Genomic DNA, 18,664 nt, shown 5'->3' on the forward strand with positions numbered 1-18,664 from the left:
TCTGAAGGACTCTGAGAGAATCTCATGAAACCATTAGTGTCCTTCATGTGACAATTGTGTCCAAGTAAAAAAGCCAGAATTTCACATGATCTTCCAAGATTGCTTTCATCACAGGCTGGCTTCTGTAGAATGAAACAGTGAATATCTCCCAAAAGATTTACTGACACAGCTCATTCTCAGAGCGCCTCCAGCCCTAGTGCTTATGGGGATGAAGGGTCTGAAACAAGAGTTCCCATGCTGCAAGAAGGAATATAACTCTTGCTTGTGAACTTACCCTGGGCAAGTTTTGCAGGGGCTTTGACACAACCTCAGTAAAGACAAATTTTCTCATTTCCTTTCTTCTCTGAGCAAAGGACAAGACTGTGTTCTCCTGAAGCACAAGTGACGTTTGGGGGAGAAAAAAATGCATTTCCCAGATTGCCTTTCACTAAAACACACAAGAAAATAAAAAATACCCTAATCTTTCCCCATCCACCTGCTTTCTCTTCCCTCCTCTCCAGAAGTGTCTTCATGCCACATCCAGTTACACTTCATTTAGCAAATCACTACACTGAATATTTGGCTTTCTCCACACCTGAGTGGGCAGGCTCTCCCTCACTTTGGTCTCCAGGAGCTTTGAAGCCTAGCCAGGGGAGAAAACTGGCACGGCATGCTTCACCAAGCAGTAGTGAGGAGGAGATGCACATCCTTCTGACAAGAGCTCAGACTCAATTGACTTTTTCTTTCTTGTTTTCTTTCCCTTTCCAGGAACTCATTGAGGTTGACAGTGAAGTGGTGTTTGAACTGGCTGCATATATCTTGCAGGTAAGCACTCGCCTTCGCTTCATGCTTCCTTGTACTGCATTAAATCTTTTCATTTGTCAAATCCATAATGACTGTAAGAAAGTTCCCTGAATTGCAGGAGAAAGATGGCTTTACACAGTTTTCAATAATGCAAAACAGATACAGAAGACTCTCAAAGCAGAGCTCTCCAAGCATGGAGCAGATTCCACTGCCCAACTTTTACGCACACAAATGTATATTATGTTTGTGCCAACACCAATATTCAAGACCATAGAGTATGGTGCAATGCCAAAGCAAATCTAAGTGATAAATGCAGTTTCCTGGGTGAAATCCAATGGGTTCTTGTCTAGTGAATTTATTTGTGTTTGTTTACCAAAGGAACTCCATAAACTTCTACATGTGCAATTGTCTGTATTCTCCAACATGGACAGAGTAACTTAAAGACTTTCTAAAAACTTCACCATAAAAAAAAATAAAGTCCTGCTCTCTAGGAAGAGGGAAAGGGTCAGGGAGAAAATTACTGGCAGCATCTGGTAAATCTCTGGTTCCCAAAGAGGAACCTTTTCAGGGTAATGGAGAGGTTTTTTTTTGTGAAAGACATATTTTTGGAAGCATGACTGTGGGAGCAGACCAGAGATAGTTGTCAGATGATCCTTGTTCCCCTTTTGTACAGTGAAGTTTTCATTTATTTTTCACATGAGCCTTGAAGCTATGAGGAGCCATGTGAGCAGACAAGCATCTCATCAGAGTGCACTAGCAAATAACAATGCACTACACTTCTCTAGCACTTCCCATGCTAAAGAAGCAATTAATGCATAGGGATTTGAATGTTCATTAAAAGCATTCTGTGTAACAAAAATGGAGTGAGAGAATCGGGATGGAGGACTCAATTAAAAGCACATTATAGAAATTACATATTGGTTGTTGGGGGAAAAGACATCAAACAACAGGCTCATTGTGAGAAGCAGGGTTATGAATCTATTGTCTGCTCATCCTAATGAATAACTTGTGTGCCTAGTAATTATGCAGCCAGATCCAGCTCTGCCACTGTAAACTTTGCTGCTGTGATTGTTTCTCATGACAAACACAGGATGTTATGTGTACTCCTGTAGTAGTTTGATGTGTAACTTAATGAAAACAGTCAAAACAAGCCACACCTCTGCTGTCTGTAACCAGGAATTACTACAACCCAAGTTTGTGACAGGATCCAAGCAAAACATGAAGCATCATACTGCATTTTGTTCTACTTCTCACTGCAGCATTTAGGTTAAAGAATGGAAGTACAGAAAGCCTACTTTACAAAACTAGTTTTTAAATTCAGTGTACTCTTCTCTGTGGAGACCAGGACATATCCTTTGGGTATTGCTCTGGGTTGAACTATAATCATAATATGCTTAAGGGCTCATTTTTATGACCTGGAGGAGAGCTTGTCTGCCCTTCAGCTCACTCAGAGGGGAATGGGAAGATGGTAAAGAAACTATCAGAACTTAAGTGATTTGGTCTGCAGCCTTATTTCAAATTGTTGTGTTAGCAGAACAAAGCAGTGTATGACCAAGGCTCTGAACTCTGCCCTCAGGACTTGAAATGCCTCTGGACATGGGCTGACAGGTTTTGTGGATGACAGTGAAGACAAAAGACCTAAATGCAGAACCCGGTCCTCTGGGCAGTGGAAAATCCCTCACTGCACAAATAGTGATCTTGCACTGTGCTTTTCTGTGTAGCTGATGGCAAACAAGGTGCTTTAGCCTTGCATCATGTGAAATGCAGATTGCCTATGGAAAATGTAATGTATATTGCACCTAGTGAGGAAAGGACTCACCAGATTCTGAGGGTTCACCAGATATGAAGTAAGACTCAGGTACTAATCTAACTGATGGAGTGGAACATTACCCAGCCCTTTAAAATCAGACTATGATGCTAATCAGTAGAAATATCTAGATATCTAAGTAAAGGAGCTAAGTACTCCCCTAAACACTCAGCAGAGCATCAGAGAAACATGAGACTTGCATCCCCTTTAAAGCCAACAGTGAGATAGGTTTTTGTAAATCTAGTTATTTGAAAATAACCAGAATACTTGTAAAAAGAGTCAGGGGATTTGCAGAGTCAGAGGCTCCAAAGTCAGTGAGACTTCAGAGACCTTATAGTAATGCAACATCCACATTAACCAAAAAAATCTACTTCCTTACTAGCACTATTTCCTGCCACATTTTGGATATCCACTAGCAGAATGAGGAATCGTCTGGCCCTGTGTTAGGCAAACCTTTTGTTTCTTAATCTGCCCAGCTCGCTGCATGTGTCATGGCACTTGACATTAGACACTGGTTCCAAAAAATGCATGAGGAATCAATTACAACAGGAAATTGCTGCTAAGTGAACTTTGCAAATGGAAAATCTTGAACAGTCACTTTCTTAATTTATTTCGATTTTTAATGATCCATTTTAATTTCTTCTTCCTTCTTTTACAGGAGGCAAAGGGAGATTTTTCAAGGTAGGTGCACTTTGAAATTGTTGCCATTGTGTGCTGTGAGAATGAATCCGGTGAAATCACCGTGCAAGCGATGCCACTCGATTGTATCTGTGTAGCAACAGGAGTCATTGCTAACACAGGCATTGTGCTTCCTGAAATGATTTCTTCACAAAACATAGCCTTTGACCACTGCATGCCTTACAAGCAGCATTGTTTGTGTCTTTGTTGTTGACAAATCTCTTTATATGCTCATGAAGTTCAGGAAACAGACCTAAGTCTTCGGAAGGAAATTCCTAAGGAAATGCCTCTGCAAACACTTACATCACAGATCCAGCCAGAGGCAACATGAAAATTCCATCAGTAATTGATATTTCAGCTTGAATTTGGACAAAGTTCTCAAAATCACAGTTTAAATTATTGATTTTGTTGAACTTGTGCTATCCCTTGAGCCAAATCTTCAGACTTGCTGTAAGAAGTTCAAATAAATGATTGTTCTTGGTGTTTCAAAAGTCTGTTAATGAAAGGCCCAAGATTTTCCACTATCTCTCAATTACACATCAGTAGCAACCAAAGGTCAAATAGCTATTTGACACCTCATGTGAAAAACATGAAGTTCTTGATCTGAAGCTCAGGAGAGCTGTCTGTGCTAAAAATTTCATCTACTGCCTATATTAATATTGCTGACCTGAACATGAGCTCATCTGGAAGACCACAACATCCATGGAATTTAGTTTCAGAGAAGAAAACAAGATACAAATGCGCTGTAAGGTTGAATTAACAGATAAGCTTAAAGAGGCAGAATTAACAGATAAGCTTAAAGAGGCATTTTTATTTTGTCAGCACTGAGACACACTAAAAAAAGACTTTAATGATAACTGTGCAACCACAGGAGGCTGTGAATAACTGTCAGGTTCCACCTTCTGGTGGACTGGGATTCCTACCCATCTAAAATTGAGATAAATCAGTGAAAAGAAACAAGGAATCACAAATACTGCCTGACCATTGTGGAATCTTGAGGTGACACAAGGTAGTCTTTGCTAGAAGGAACTTTAAGTTCTGCCTTACCATTTCTTAAAACCTTAAGCAACTTGCAAAATCCCCACATGCATCTGACCTCAGAAACACCAGACCAGTCTTGCTTCATTTTTCAGTTCTACCCAATCAGAAACAACTCAGCTATCAGCAGTATTTATTTAGGGTGTACTGCAGTGCATGTGGCTCTTGCACTCTTCATTCATGGTTTTCAATACACTGCCAAGTGCTTAGCCCAGAAGAGATGGACCAAGCAGTGTTTTGCCATTCAGACCTGTGATAAACCACATCATCCACTGGTTTTGCTATGAAGAACAATATTTAATGTTTCTCAGAATATCTTGGACATGATGAAAACACAGAATCACCAACTAAAATACAGAATAGAAAGGAATTAGATGGCTCAGGGTAATAGAACTGGGACTGAAAGCATTTTATTTTCAAGTATCTACTTCCAGATCAGAAATGGAAACAGCCAGTGCAAAGCATCCATCTGCTAAAAGCTGTGTGATATCCCTTGTGAAAGGAATGGATGAGTTTATCACAAGGAATTTCTCTAGGCCACAGGGAGATGGGGAATTTTCTCTTGGACTACAGGAGACACCTCAGCACATTAACTTATGAAGTTAACTGCTTCCTTTGTGGTGGTGTGGCAGTCATCACCATCCCCATTAAAAACGGTGACCTCTTAGTCCTTCATACCTGTGGATCACAATGGTTTGAAGTGGAAAAGAGATACTTATATCCAAGTCAGGCAGAGAAGTGATGTCCTAATAACTTGCTGATGCTGCCATGGATCTTCATTTATAAATAGGCTTTGATGGTAAATCAGTATGCCATAGTAATGGAGTTTAAAGCCTGTTCTTGAAGGAAGGTAGAAGAATGCTACCCTGACCCTCTATGGTCTAGAAAACTTAGCATCTCCAGGGATGCCTGTCCAGCAGCTCCCCTCCAATGTGCACTGACATGAGTTTGTGATCTGGGTGAGATCCAGATGCTACTGAAGTCAACATGAGGTCATTGTGGTCAAGATTTTGCCTGCTGAGATTTGTGGTTATTCCTAACAGCAGTATAAAATCTGGGAGGCAAATCAAGCCTGAGGCCAGCCAGAGGAACTGCAGATGGAGAGAAATGTTCTGACTTCTCTTAAAGATGAAGTTAGCTTCAATGTTTGAAGTTAGATGCTGCCGAAATGCTGTTTGAAACAGAAGTGGCTGCTCTTTAAAACAGAGAAACTCTGCAGTTGTGAGCATCTTGCTGCTGAGATTTAAAGACAGTACGTTGTGCACAGCAGCATACATTGCATGAAGGCTGAACTCTTGAACTCCTGATTTGTTTTTGAAAAAATAAGTTAATTCTAAAGGGCTGCATGCTTGGAACACAGACTGCAGCTTTCCCACACCTGTCCTGTCTACAGCCACCAGCAGATTGATAGCCTGGGAGACTACAAGTTTGTGTTTGGCCCTGATCCAGAAAAGTGCATAAGCACTGACTCATTTGTAGTGATGGGAAAATTGCTGTTCCCCGTGGGAGCTTTCCTATGAGTCACTGCCAATCCCTGAGCACCTCAGGTGCTGGGATAGGCAATGCCAGATTGTCACAATTTCAGCTGCAGGTTGACACCTGCCCACGGTGGCCACAGCATGATTACCTCCAAACTCTACTGCACCCAGCTGGTGGATCACAAGGAGCTGGGTTTAGTTGCAAGTTTACTTTTTGGGCCTCATGGAAGCTCAAAAAGCAGAACTGATCTTGCAAACTCTAGCAGTTAGCTTTCACCACTGAGAACTGCTGCATCCACAATGACAGCAGCTCCCGCTGCTGGTTTTGAGGAAATCATTCCATGCCTCAGAATAATGACTGTATTCATAGAACTCCCTTTTTGTTTCCCCAAAAGGGGCTTATGTGCAACTTTAAACCATGTCCTACATCCTTCGATAGAGTGTAATCCTGTATGAGTGCCTTACCACTTACTCTTGCCATCTTGGAGTACCACTTAACTTGAGCATCACAATGACTGCCCAGCGTTTGATAAGCCCAGAGAAAAGATACAGTCTGAGTCACCCTTATCTGTCTTGAACTAAGGTGCCACCACAGGCCAAACAGATCAGCTTGGCACCTACAGGAAGCATTTTGACTAAGCCCTTTTCCATTTTCAATGCTTCTTTCATTACAAAACAGAGACCACCAGAAACCCTAAGCTCCTGAACTCATTAAGATCAACTAAGAATAGTATTTCTCACTGTTTGCTCCAAGTGGCTTGCTCCAACTCTGTGTTTTGTACAGAGTTGTACATAGGTCACATCTCTTAGCTGATACAGCTTTAGTCAGAGACAGAGTAAAACCAGCAAGTTATTTTCCTTAAGAAGTTCTTAGTCCTCTGAATTAAATTAGAGTAATTAGGGTTTAAACTTGAAGAGGGGAGATTTAAACTAGATGTTAGGAAGAAGTTCTTTACAGTGAGGATGGTGAAATGCTGGAACAGATTGCCCAGGGGAGTTGTGACTGCTCCCTCCCTGGAGGTGTTCAAGGCGAGGTTGGATGATGCCTTGAGCAATCTGTTCTTGTGGGAGGTGTCCAGCCCCCTGTGGCAGGGGGTTGGAACTGGATGACCCTTGAAATCCCTTCCAATCTAAACCCTTCTATTATCATTCTGTGATTTTCCTGCTGTTTAATAGAATCCCCACATGCTTCAGCTGACGAGACTGAAACATGCTTACATTTAGGCTTGGACACACCACTGAATTAGGACAGCAATTGAGTATCCTCCTTCAACTTGACACTTAAGATTGGATCTGTGCCTTTTTATATCAGCTGCAAAAATTTTCACTTCAGAGGCACAGAATCATGTATATAAAGCTCCTAAACTAGTATCCCGAAAACAGATGTAAATGTTAATAGCTTAAGCTAATCTAGTTTCTAGCTGGGAGCTGAGTCATGGTTGGTTGGAGTGCGGGCAGGAAAAAAAATCAGTTCCTCAGATGAACACAAATCCTGCAGGTGTGACACTATTTGGGCCTACATAGGGGAACTTGGTGTCATGGCTAGTTTTGGGAGGAGTATCACTTATTGCTAAAATAGTTGAGATTTTCCCTCTGAATCAATCCTGCTGGGTTTAGATTCCAGTCTTACACTGACCAAAATACTTGGGAAGCTCACACCACTTTTGGTTTTAAATGTTCAGAACCCAGCTCTTCAACATCAAATAGCATCTGTGTAAAAGCAGCTAGAAATAATATATACTGATCATTTCTCCCTCAGTTTGGGGAGGGGAAAGAAAAGTCACTTAAGTAAAACACAATCCTGAACTGCTGCAGCTCAGACAGGCTCTCTTTGCTTGATTTCTTTTCTTCCAGTTAAGCAATATGAGACATTTCTAGTGAACTCTTGAGTATCTCCCAGCAACCTATGAAAGCATAATAAGGGAGGAAAGCAAGCAGCTGGTTTCCTGTTAAGCAGAATTTCACAATCATTTCACCATTTGGGCAGAGGGTAATCTAAGTTTCAGGTTTATTTTGCTCTGTGTAACCAAGTGACATTTAACCAATTAGAATTCATTCAGGAATTACAAAGCCCAGGCTGCATTCTTGCAGCCTTATGGAGAAAATCCTAAACACTGTATTACAAACAGTACCATTTGGTCCAACAATCTTAGATGCTGCATTTGCTCCTGAACTCAGCAGAATGAATTTTCATGCTGAGAAGTGGTGACAAATTTAACCTTTAGTTTTGGTTTGTTACTGCTCATTGTTATTTCACATGCTGGAAAATGCATGGAGTTCCTGAAGCAAACTGTAATCTTGCTCAAAATTAGTGCAGCCAGTTTTAAAAAAAACTCTGTTTTTCACAAAAGGAAACTTATGAACTGGTCAGGTAGACTTTTTAACCCCATGTGTAGATATAAATACTGAGATGTGGTAGCTAATTTATTTGGCCAAGACTCATTAGCAAACAGTACCCAAACTAAGACCAGAACTCAGTTCATTTTGCTAGGTCATTCTCCAGTCAGCTGAGCTCATTGCTGTATATCTAACCAGCTTTCAGCAATGCACACAGATGGCTTTTCCAGTTCAGTTTTCATATTGCATTCAGTCTTTAAAATATTATAATTCCCACCATAGTGAAGGAACGAAGTGGCCTAGGGGACACAGAGAAAGTGTGTCTGGAGCCTTTCCCTCATATATGAATAAATCTCTATCAAAATCATCCTATTTATAGCAAGCCTGGAGGTTGGACACCTTCAAATATAACATAAATGCAGCACGAGTGACCGGATTAAACAAACACTTTCTAAGTACAGTCATAAAACAAACACACTGAGATATTTCACAAGAAAGAGAGGGAAAGGCAGTAAGTGCAAAGCCACTTGTGATCCTGCTGGAAACATTTTAAAAATTAAGATGTTTGGTGGTGTAAAAGGAGCCAAGAGGAAATTGACCTCATGGCCACTAGTTCAAATGCAACTCGAGTCATTCTTTCTTTTTTTTCCCCTTTTTTTCTTGATCTGACATCCTTTTGGGAGTCTAAATTCATCTGTCTTGAGACAAGTCTTACCAGAAGACTTAGTGAATATATGGACCACGTAACGAAAAACCTTTTTGTTACTGGAAGTAATTACCTGAAATCGATTTGGTGCTTTGAAGTCGTGAGGCACAACCTTTATGGTATTTTCTAAATGCTAAGCTCACCACTAAGAATTTCTTTTTCTCTGATTCTTCGAAGACTTTTTATTACAGCTGCAAGCTTTGCTCTTCACTGACAGAAAAGAGAGCTGATTGGTATTAGCCCTTTCTTTTAAGGGAGCTCTTACTGATACCATTTTTTCCCAGGCTCTGAAAGTTGGTTACTCACTGCTAATCTTGCCCTGTTTGATGGTTTTCTGGACTCGGAAAGTCCCTATTTGGAAACTGCTCTCTGTTTTCCCAGAAAACACGTGGAAATTTCTCAGCTTCCTTCTATGAGCAGCCAGCCTCAAAAAATCATAGAATCATAGAATCAACCAGGTTGAAACCTCCAAGATCATCCAGGCCAACCTAGCACCCAGCCCTATCCAATCAACTAGACCATGGCACTAAGTGCCTCATCCAGGCTTTTCTTGAAGACCCCCAGGGACGGTGCCTCCACCACCTCCCTGGGCAGCCCATTCCAATGGGAAATCACTCTCTCTGTGAAGAACTTCTTCCTAATATCCAGCCTATACCTACCCTGGCACAACTTGAGACTGTGTCGCCTTGTTCTATTGCTGGTTACCTGGGAGAAGAGGCCACCCCCCACCTGGCTACAATGTCCCTTCAGGTAGTTGTAGACAGTAATAAGATCACCCCTGAGCCTCCTCTTCTCCAGGCTAAACACCCCCAGCTCCCTCAACCTCTCCTCATAGGATTTGTGCTCCAGGCCCCTCACCAGCTTTGTTGCCCTTCTCTGGACATGTTCCAGCACCTCAACATCTCTCTTGAATTGAGGGGCCCAGAACTGGACACAGTACTCAAGGTGTGGCCTGACCATTGCTGAGCACAGGGGAAGAATAACCTCCCTTGACCTACTGGCCACACTGTTCCTGATGCAGGCCAGGATGCCATTGGCTCTCTTGGCCACCTGGGCACACTGCTGCCTCATCTTCAGCTTACTGTCTATCAGTACCCCCAGGTCCCTTTCCTCCTGGCTGCTCTCCAGCCACTCAGTCCCCAGCCTATAGCGCTGCTTGGGGTTGTTGTGGCCAAAGTGCAGAACCCTACACTTGGCCTTGTTAAGTCTCATCCCATTCTTCAATTTGAGGGTAGTGACTGCTGCTTGTACTTCGATTTTGCTGGGGTTGATTTTGTTTCCTCCCAGTTCCTTTCAAAATATCAGAAAATTCAGTGACAGCTGTATATGTACATGCTGTGGAGGAGACAGCCCCAGTATAAGCTCTGTAAACAGCAACAGCTTGTTTTCTGAGCTGTCAGTCGCAGAGCAGAGCAGCCAGATCAGCAGATAACATGGAACAGAGCCATTTCTTGTTTAGACTTGTGCAGATATTTATTTGCCATGGAAGAAAAGCTGAATAGTTTTTGAGCACTTGGATTTGCAAAGGAAGACCTATCTGATGGTCAAATGACCATGGGATTTTGGTAGGACTGGGTGTTCACTTTGCCAAGAATCATTTGACTTTGGCATATGAGGTGCTACTGAATGGTTTTCTAGGTGCTTAATGTGGAAGTGGTTGCCTTAGTCACTGCTGTAAGTGCTGTTCTGTACAACTTCACTCTGCAAAATTTGAACCTGAATGGGACTTGGCCACCTCTGTTGTAGATTTGTCTGGAAGGTGTGGTCCTGTTTTAAAACTACTCAATTGATTGTCAGATAATTACCATGTAAATGAATGCCTGTAGTCATATCCCAAATGTCTGCTCTAGGATTTATGTTAGTGGCTCAGCCTAGCAATTAACCTGCAAATTCAATTAAGACAAACCCACCTAGGTCTCAAGCAGAGCCTGCTGCTGGGATGTGCAAATGGAGAAATGCTGTGGGAAGATTTTTACAACTGAAGCAGTATCATGTCTCTACAAGTCACCAGACTGTCCCAGAGACAAGAACAAAACAAATCTCTGGATGACCTGGAATGTCCAAGGGCTCCTTGAGCCTTTAGGAGATGTTAGGATGTCTGGCCTACAGCTGAGGATACCAAGACTAGCTGTCTGCCTGGTTAATGGCAGAAGGCAGCTGAAAAAACCCTGCTATTAAGAAGTAAGCCTATAAACATTAATTCTTTGGCACTCCTTAGTGGTCCTCTTGTCTGGGTATTTCTATGATTTCAAAAGTAATAGCAAGACCACCTTCCATCCTAAGCCTTTGAGGGATTGGTTGGTTGGTTGTTTTTTTTCATGTGCACACAATTCCTTGTGTGTTTAGAGGAAGGGAGGAATTTGGGATTTGTAGGAGAAAATCCCGTGGTTTCATTTTGTCTGCAATAGTCTGCCTCTCTTCTGATGAGTTCTCCCTGCTCACTAGTGTAGAGAGATGCCACTCCAGCATCTGATATTGCAGGGAGGAGAACATTAGTGAAGTGGTTGGGCCTGGCCCCATGGAGGGTTTTGTGTAGCAGGACATAAATTCAAGCTGGAGTTTTATCAGTGAAGATGCTGTGCAACGTCAGGTCACTGGGGTGAGAAGCTGAGAGCAACCTGTGATGCAAAGAAAGAAAGTCATTACATTTTGCAGCAGGTCGTAAGGCATTGAATAAAGGTGATTAAAATTGCATTTGAATGCATCACTTTTTCTCTCTTTCCTTTCTTTTTTTTTCTGTGTGTGAACATGTCCATGGGACCCTGATGAATTAAATGTGACATGGTGGCTTTTGCGCCCAGTCACTGGTAGAAAGTGCTGCTTCAACATCACCATCTGGGAGAGCTTCTCTCCAATTTTCATAATAGAGGAAAAAGTTAACTAGGCTGTCATAAACCAAATAAAGAGAGAAGAAAGAGGAAACTCCAGTGCCTTATGCTAAGGAGGAACAGATGTAGAGTCGTAGCAGCCTGCCAGCTAGGTCAGGTCATATCAAATATTGTGGTTGTTTTCTTGTAGCCTGATCCTCCTTTTGAACTCTCTTTCAGCAATGAAGTTGTAAGAAATGAATTAAAGAAGCTGCCGGCCCTTCCAACACCAGCACTGAAGGAACATCCTTCCCTAGCTTACTGGTAAGGTGTCATTCTGCTGAGCAGCTTTGCAGTGTCTTTTGCAGGACCTGGCTCTGGCATTAAGTGATCTGAGAGTGGAACAAGGATGCAGGAATCCCTGCCTCCTAGTTCTGGCTCTGCCACTGACTCATTGCATGATTCGGCACAAGTAAGGGCTGCTGTCCTGGGCCTCAGTTTCCCTGGCTGCCAAATGGCTGCAGTAATGAATGTCTGGCCAGAAAATGCCTTGGAAATACACAGGTGTCCTGAGGAAATCAAGAGGCCTAATATGCCATTTCCTTTTGCAACACTTGGGCTGCCCGGGGAGGTGGTGGAGTCACCGTCCCTGGGGCAGTTCAAGGCAAGGTTGGACGTGGCACTTGGTGCCATGGTCTAGCCTTGAGCTCTGTGGTAAAGGGTTGGACTTGATGATCTGTGAGGTCTCTTCCAACCTTGGTGATACTGTGATACTGTGATACTTTGCATCTATGCAGTTTTCCCATTTTGAAAGCTCAATGTTTTGCACTGCTCTGTGTTAACTTTGAAAGACTGAGCTTCATCTTGTGAGTCCTTTCTGTATGCCATAGCTGAACTAAAAAGGATGTATCTCTTCTTTAATATGAACTAGGTGATGTTTGGAGGTAGAGGCTTGTGAGCTCTGTCTTTATTGAACTGAAAATTAAACTCAGAGTAGGAACAGTGTCACAATTAAATGTTGTATGCCCCACACATAGATTCTCTGTGCCACCCTGCATATCCCTTTTATCTGTGCAAATCAGAAAGAATTTAGGGAAATACTGTTCCTTAATTGGGAGATGCTTGCACTTGATTTTCTGTTTCTTCCTCTTTCATGTTTCTCTTTAAAGCACCAGACTGTGGGCCTGGGGGTGGGGATGAACTTCTTTATCTACTACTCTTAATTTCAATATCTTGTAATCTAAGGATGGCATGAGGGAACAAATCACTTTGTAGTATATGATCTTAATTCTTCCCTTTGCCAACAAGGCCATCCACTTTTCCTAGCATTGCTGCAACAGAATAATTAGCTGGACCTCATGGCAGGCTGTAGGCAAGCTGGCCTGTGAGACCTCCCAATCACTTTCTGAGCACGTGAGAGATTCTGAGTCCCAGGCTGAGGTTAGGAACACTAACACAAAAGCTGTGGATCACTGCAGGCTCCTGGTGTTTATGAAAATATAATTAATGAAGGCCTCACTGCAAGCAGAATAGACTCTGGTTTGAGTATTTTCTTCCTTTTTGCACAAATTAACCCACATATTTATAAGAAGTGGATTTCCAGCCTGATAGGTGGCCTGGACTGACTGACAAACTGGTAACTCAAGTTAAAACACACCACAAAAGGAGTGGTGGGAACAAGTAGCTATGAACAGGGCGGGCAACCTTAGACCCCTTAGAAGCAACGTGGACTGAAGGCTCATGAAGTGCCCACACAGCCTTTGCTTCAGTTGCCTGTGCACGCTGGGAGCAGTGGCAGCCCTGGCTGCCTGTCAGGAGCTGTGTTAGTGCGCCTGTGCTAAGGACTTCTGCTGGGAAATCTCAGTGACTTCTGGGACTGCTTCTGTCTGTAAGACACTCTCCTTGGGTCTGGGCCACATTCAGTGACCTGAAGCATGAAGAGCCATGTAAGAGCCTCATGCTCAGGATGCAAATACTTATTTATACACGAGGTTCAGTGCTTGGTGCAGCTGTACCTAACTTTGTGGGAGTTCTAATGTGATGGACAGCAGGTCGCAGGTTGGGATGCTGGTTGTGTCTATTAGGGGAATAAATAGAGTGGCAAAGGTCCTGTGAATCCCTTGTAATTTCACTTCAGGACTGTGTCACAGGTCTCAGAGACGTCTTATATATCAGTAGTTCATTGTTTTTTAGTGGTGGCTTTTTCTCAAACACCTTTTGAAACTGACTGCTTTCAAGAAGAGGCTGCTGGGCAATCGGGCAAGAAGCCTCAGAGGTACAGCTCAAACTTCAGTTATCTAAGAGGGCAGATTTTAAAACTGCTTTTTCTGACACTTCTGCATCTCATGCAGAATCATCCTGATGACTTGCTGGTTACAAATTTCATCCTGTTCTTTTCTGTGTGCAGTCAGTTTTATGCTGCACTTCTCCAGCATTAGAATCATAGAATCACCCAGGTTGGAAGAGACCTCCAAGATCATCCAGTCCAACCTAGCACCCAGCCCTATCCAATCAACTAGACCATGGCACCAAGTGCCTCATCCAGGCTTTTCTTTAACACCTCCAGAGATGGTGACTCCACCACCTCCCTGGGCAGCCCATTCCAATGCCAATCACTCTCTCTGCCAACAACTTCCTCCTAACATCCAGCCTGTACTTCCCCCAGCACAACTTGAGACTGTGTCCCCTTGTTCTGTTGCTGGTTGCCTGGCAGAAGAAACCAACCCCCACCTGGCTACAACCTCCCTTCAAGTAGTTGCAGACAGCAGTGAGGTCACCTCTGAGCCTCCTCCAGGCAAAATAACCCCAGCTCAAAACAGTAACAGGGAAATCTCCAACTCCTAGAGGAAACACCTAAAACATTCGGAGCAGATGGAAATTGCTCTACTTAGTTTGCAAAACAAACAAACAAACAGAAGAACTCTGTGCTACATTGTACAGGCTGAAATGGACTAACATCTGGTAAAATAAGTAATCAAGTAAATACTGTGATACTTTCAGCAAGGTACTATGATAGATCTGCATGAAAAAATATTTCCATCATACATCATGAAAAGCACCTTGCAGGCCCAGCTGGGGGAGGCAGCTTCAGCCTACCTTACAGGCCGATTTGGGGGGTGGAAGGGGTGGAGGATTCTAGAAGCCCAGTTTGGGTCTAGTGGATTTTACACAAATTCCACCTGATTGCTTTTTTTATATAGGCTCTTGTAAATAGGAATTCTCTCTAAACTCCCAATCAGTGTACAGTGTCCTCATTCTTACTCCTGAAAAGGGGTAGGGGTGGATTCTGTTCTCCAGAACTGGGTGAGCTCATGGCCCAAACTGGCACACACTCCTATCAAACATGGCATGACCAATGGAGTGAGTCCTGGATCTACACATGCAGCGAAGGCTGGATCAGCACAGTTGGACACCTCTGACTCCACCTTCATGGAGTCTCCTGGTTGCATACTCGTGCTGCTGGCCTTTCCCATCACTGTAACCTCTTTTCAGGTGTTTGTAGACATCACAACAAAGATGAAGGTTCTGGTATTTATATTATCAAGTTTTTGTTTCCAGCTCACTACAGATTAATGAGTTTCATATTTTGTTCTCTTAGAATCATAGAATCAACCAGTTTGGAAGAGACCTCCAAGATCATCCAGCCCTATCCCTCCTATTCTGGAGCATCTCTTAGCATTACAGATTAGTGGTGAAGCATCATGGATTACTGTTTCTTTCTTTTAAATTAAGTGTGAGCTTCTGGTCCTCCCACACAGTCCAGGAACAGGAGCCCAAGCCTTGATTCCTCTTGCCCACATGTGTAACCAACTACCAGTATATATTATTTTAGACACAAAACTAAGCACAATGAGACAGGAGAGAACCTGTGTTACATCATGGCACTCCTTTCCAGACATTGTAATTGCATTTTATCCTAATTCAAAGCCTCCTCAGATAGCCAGCCAAGTCCTAGGTTGCCAGTATGTTGACAAGAGGAGGAGATGCAGCAGCACAGAAATAGGTGCTGGAATGGGATTTTGAACAGGCCAAAGAGAAGAATTCTTTCAGGTTCCAAGATACATTAAATGCAAGCTTATTTTTCACAGCCTAAAGCATCAGCACTGACAGAAAATTCACCTCCAAAAACATCATCTGAAAATCACTATTTAGATTCTCTAATACAACACAGACATGAGGCTCTGATCCTGCACATGGCCCTCCTGGCCCAAAAGATGCTCTGCTGCTTCAGTGGGACAATATATGACAGCAAGCAAAGATGTTAGTGAGTTCAAGAATATAATCAAGATGGACAAAGGTCAGAAACAAAACATTAGTCAGGCACAACAATGAGTGGACAGCTATTTAAAATAACTTCATGTGCAGGGAAGAGAGAGGGGAAACAGTTACCTTTGAAACCTGGATGATGACAGGGAGCTCTGGCTTTGCATTTGCTTGCAGGTTGTCTGGTCTCCAGTTTTGTAAGCTGCTGGGACAAGAGGAAATTCTTGACTATTCTAAAGATCTTTATCAGAATTGCCTGCTGCAGGATATCACCCACGTACTAATTTTTGCATCTTTGAGGGGAATGTTTTATGATCTGGCAGACAGTACTGCTTCAGCAGCCTCCGTGTCTCCACAGTAGTCAAGCATCCTCTGTCAACCCTGCATTATGAATGAGTTTCTGTGTCACTGACACAGCAACAAGTCAGAGCAGGGGGAGAGGAGACATCAGCTGGTGGTCCAGGCAGTGTCCCAGCACTCTCCCAGCTGTCAATAGAAGCTTGGCAGCTGCTCAGAGACGAACAGCTGAAATGATAAGGGAGAATGTTTATAAGCCCCGCTAATCCTCCATATGACCTTGCTTGTTTTCTCTGGCACATTACCCCTCTATCCCAGAGCTGGAGGCAGAAAATTACCTCTGTGCTGGATGATCCTTCCTGTGCAGGGAATGAAAAGGGAGTTCAAAGAGCAGTTAGAAAGTGACTGTCACACAGCTGTGGTGGGATTCATTGGACCATGAACATTGCTTCAGTGTAGACCTCTCCATCTGAACTAGGTGCCCTCATCTTCCTTTGCTGTCTGGGTGAATTATGCTCTGGAGTATCTCTTTCCTTTGCCAAAATGTGCCTAGCCTAGCACTGCAGAAAGGTGAGAGGCAATAAATCTCTCATTCTGAAATATTAATGGTTCAACTGATGGTTCAGGCCTTACAACTTTTGTCCAAAAGTAGAAATAAGGCTGGTGATTCTCTGGCATAACATCTCTAGACTTCAAAACGTTGCACAATGGAAAGGGAGATCATCAGTGTCCTGACAATGGAGGTATAGAGAGAGCTGCCTGCATTTGTTCAGAACTGGGTAGGGCCTGCCTGGACTATCCCACATCTTTTCGTATGAGTTGAGAACACACTTCATTTGTCCCACGTTCAGGAAGGCTCCTTGACATCTGATCTGTCCTTTTGAAAGGAATGGGCCATTCCCTACCTGAGGATTGTAGCACAGGAACATGTCCATTATTGTATAGTAATCATTTATATGAAAGCAGTGCACATCCAAAATCACAACAGGTAATCATCCTGTAAGTACATCTGTCCTTTCCTTGAATGGTGTCAATATGAGAAGCTGATCTCTACAATAAACTGCAGATAGTGGAAACCAAAGCTAAGAGCATTTTCCACTGGAGACAGTCCATTGTTTTCTGAGAAGTCACTCTTGGTTTGTTCCTGTTTGAGACAGAGAGGAATTGCATCCACATGTAATCATGGTTTTAAGAGGTTATTTCAAAGGGCTGTAAGCCCTCTCTGTCTATCTTTTTTATTAATAATGATAGTTTTTGGACATCTTCCAGTACTGAACTCTTGTGTAATTCAGTTACTACTCCAAAAGTAATCCAGTTTATGATAATCATGGCAGGAGACTCCAGGCTCTGCCTTCATGTGCATGCCCATAACTTCTGCAGTACTTGCTTGGATCAGTGGGCTGACTGTGGTTTCATAGCTATTGAATTTATAGCTCACAGATCATTTTCTAAGCTTGAAATTACTCTGAGGGATTTGATGGGAGCGCTGGACCACTGCTTTACTCATGTAATTTGTCACTGACTCAGCCAGCACCCTGCACCTGTTGTGGCATGCTGGTGGGACGTCCCTTCACCTTGCCCTAAGAACAGTCCTTTTATTCTCTCAAGTGACCTTTGAGGGAAATCACCTGGTGAGGAAGGAAAGCAGCTACCCTCAGACAAGTTACAGGCTTGTGGAGAAACAGCTGGCCTTGCTGATAACCCAACAGACTGCCTACTTTGAATTGCTCTCTGCTGTATGCGCTGGTGTTTCTGGTCCTCTTGCATTACCAGGGATGGATGCACAGCCCTTAGCTCCCCTGTGCCAGATCTCATGCCCCATCTGGGCCTAGCACCTCTTGTTTAGCAAGTCACAGTGTAGTTTGTCACACAACAGAACATCCTGTGTGTGATGTCTCAGCAGGCTCTGTGTGGCCTTGACCTGTGACATCACTGAGGAGATTACAAAGGCTGTGCCCAGCAGAGGCAGGGAAATTTCTTCTAAAAGATATTCTGGCTCCACACAGACCGTTCCAGTAAAAGGATGCATTTAGGGAAGGCAGCAGGGTGGTGAAACACTTTGCTGTTTTCCACAGAGGTCCCCATGGGCATCTCTGAGCACTTGTGCTGAGGTCATCTTCTACCAGATCATCCCACACTGCCATGCTCCTTCACAGTGTGTAGCAATAAACCCAGCTTCAGTTCTGCCAGGGGAAGGATTACCACATGGTGGGCAATTGTGTACCTACCATTAAAAACACCCATTAGGGGCCCCAGCTGCACCTAGGACATGCTGGGAGGGAGCACTGCCAGTTCACATTTGCCTGAACTATATGTGGCATGATGGCATTAAATAGACACTTGGTGCTACTGGAAGCTCATGCAGTGCCAGGTGGGGAATACACAATGGTGGCATAAAGGTTGTTTAGGTTTCCTTCCTTTTGGACTAACAAGGTCTGTACAGCACTTATAGGGGACTCAGCAGGTTCCT

General features: G+C 43.2%; 1 protein-coding gene across 8 annotated transcripts in view; it reads left to right on the forward strand.

Annotated features, from left to right (window-relative positions):
- Positions 1 to 18,664, forward strand: part of FRMD4A (FERM domain containing 4A) — a 424,512-nt gene that overhangs the window by 342,804 nt on the left and 63,044 nt on the right. For all 8 annotated transcript variants that reach the window (XM_064142608.1, XM_064142610.1, XM_064142606.1 and 5 more), the window contains 3 exons: positions 748 to 804; positions 3,249 to 3,271; positions 11,875 to 11,958. In XM_064142608.1, coding sequence (XP_063998678.1) covers positions 748 to 804; positions 3,249 to 3,271; positions 11,875 to 11,958 — 164 coding nt within the window. The remainder of the gene's footprint in view (positions 1 to 747; positions 805 to 3,248; positions 3,272 to 11,874; positions 11,959 to 18,664) is intronic.

The sequence above is a fragment of the Pogoniulus pusillus genome, chromosome 4 (genome assembly GCF_015220805.1).
Source record: "Pogoniulus pusillus isolate bPogPus1 chromosome 4, bPogPus1.pri, whole genome shotgun sequence".
Taxonomy (NCBI): domain Eukaryota; kingdom Metazoa; phylum Chordata; class Aves; order Piciformes; family Lybiidae; genus Pogoniulus; species Pogoniulus pusillus.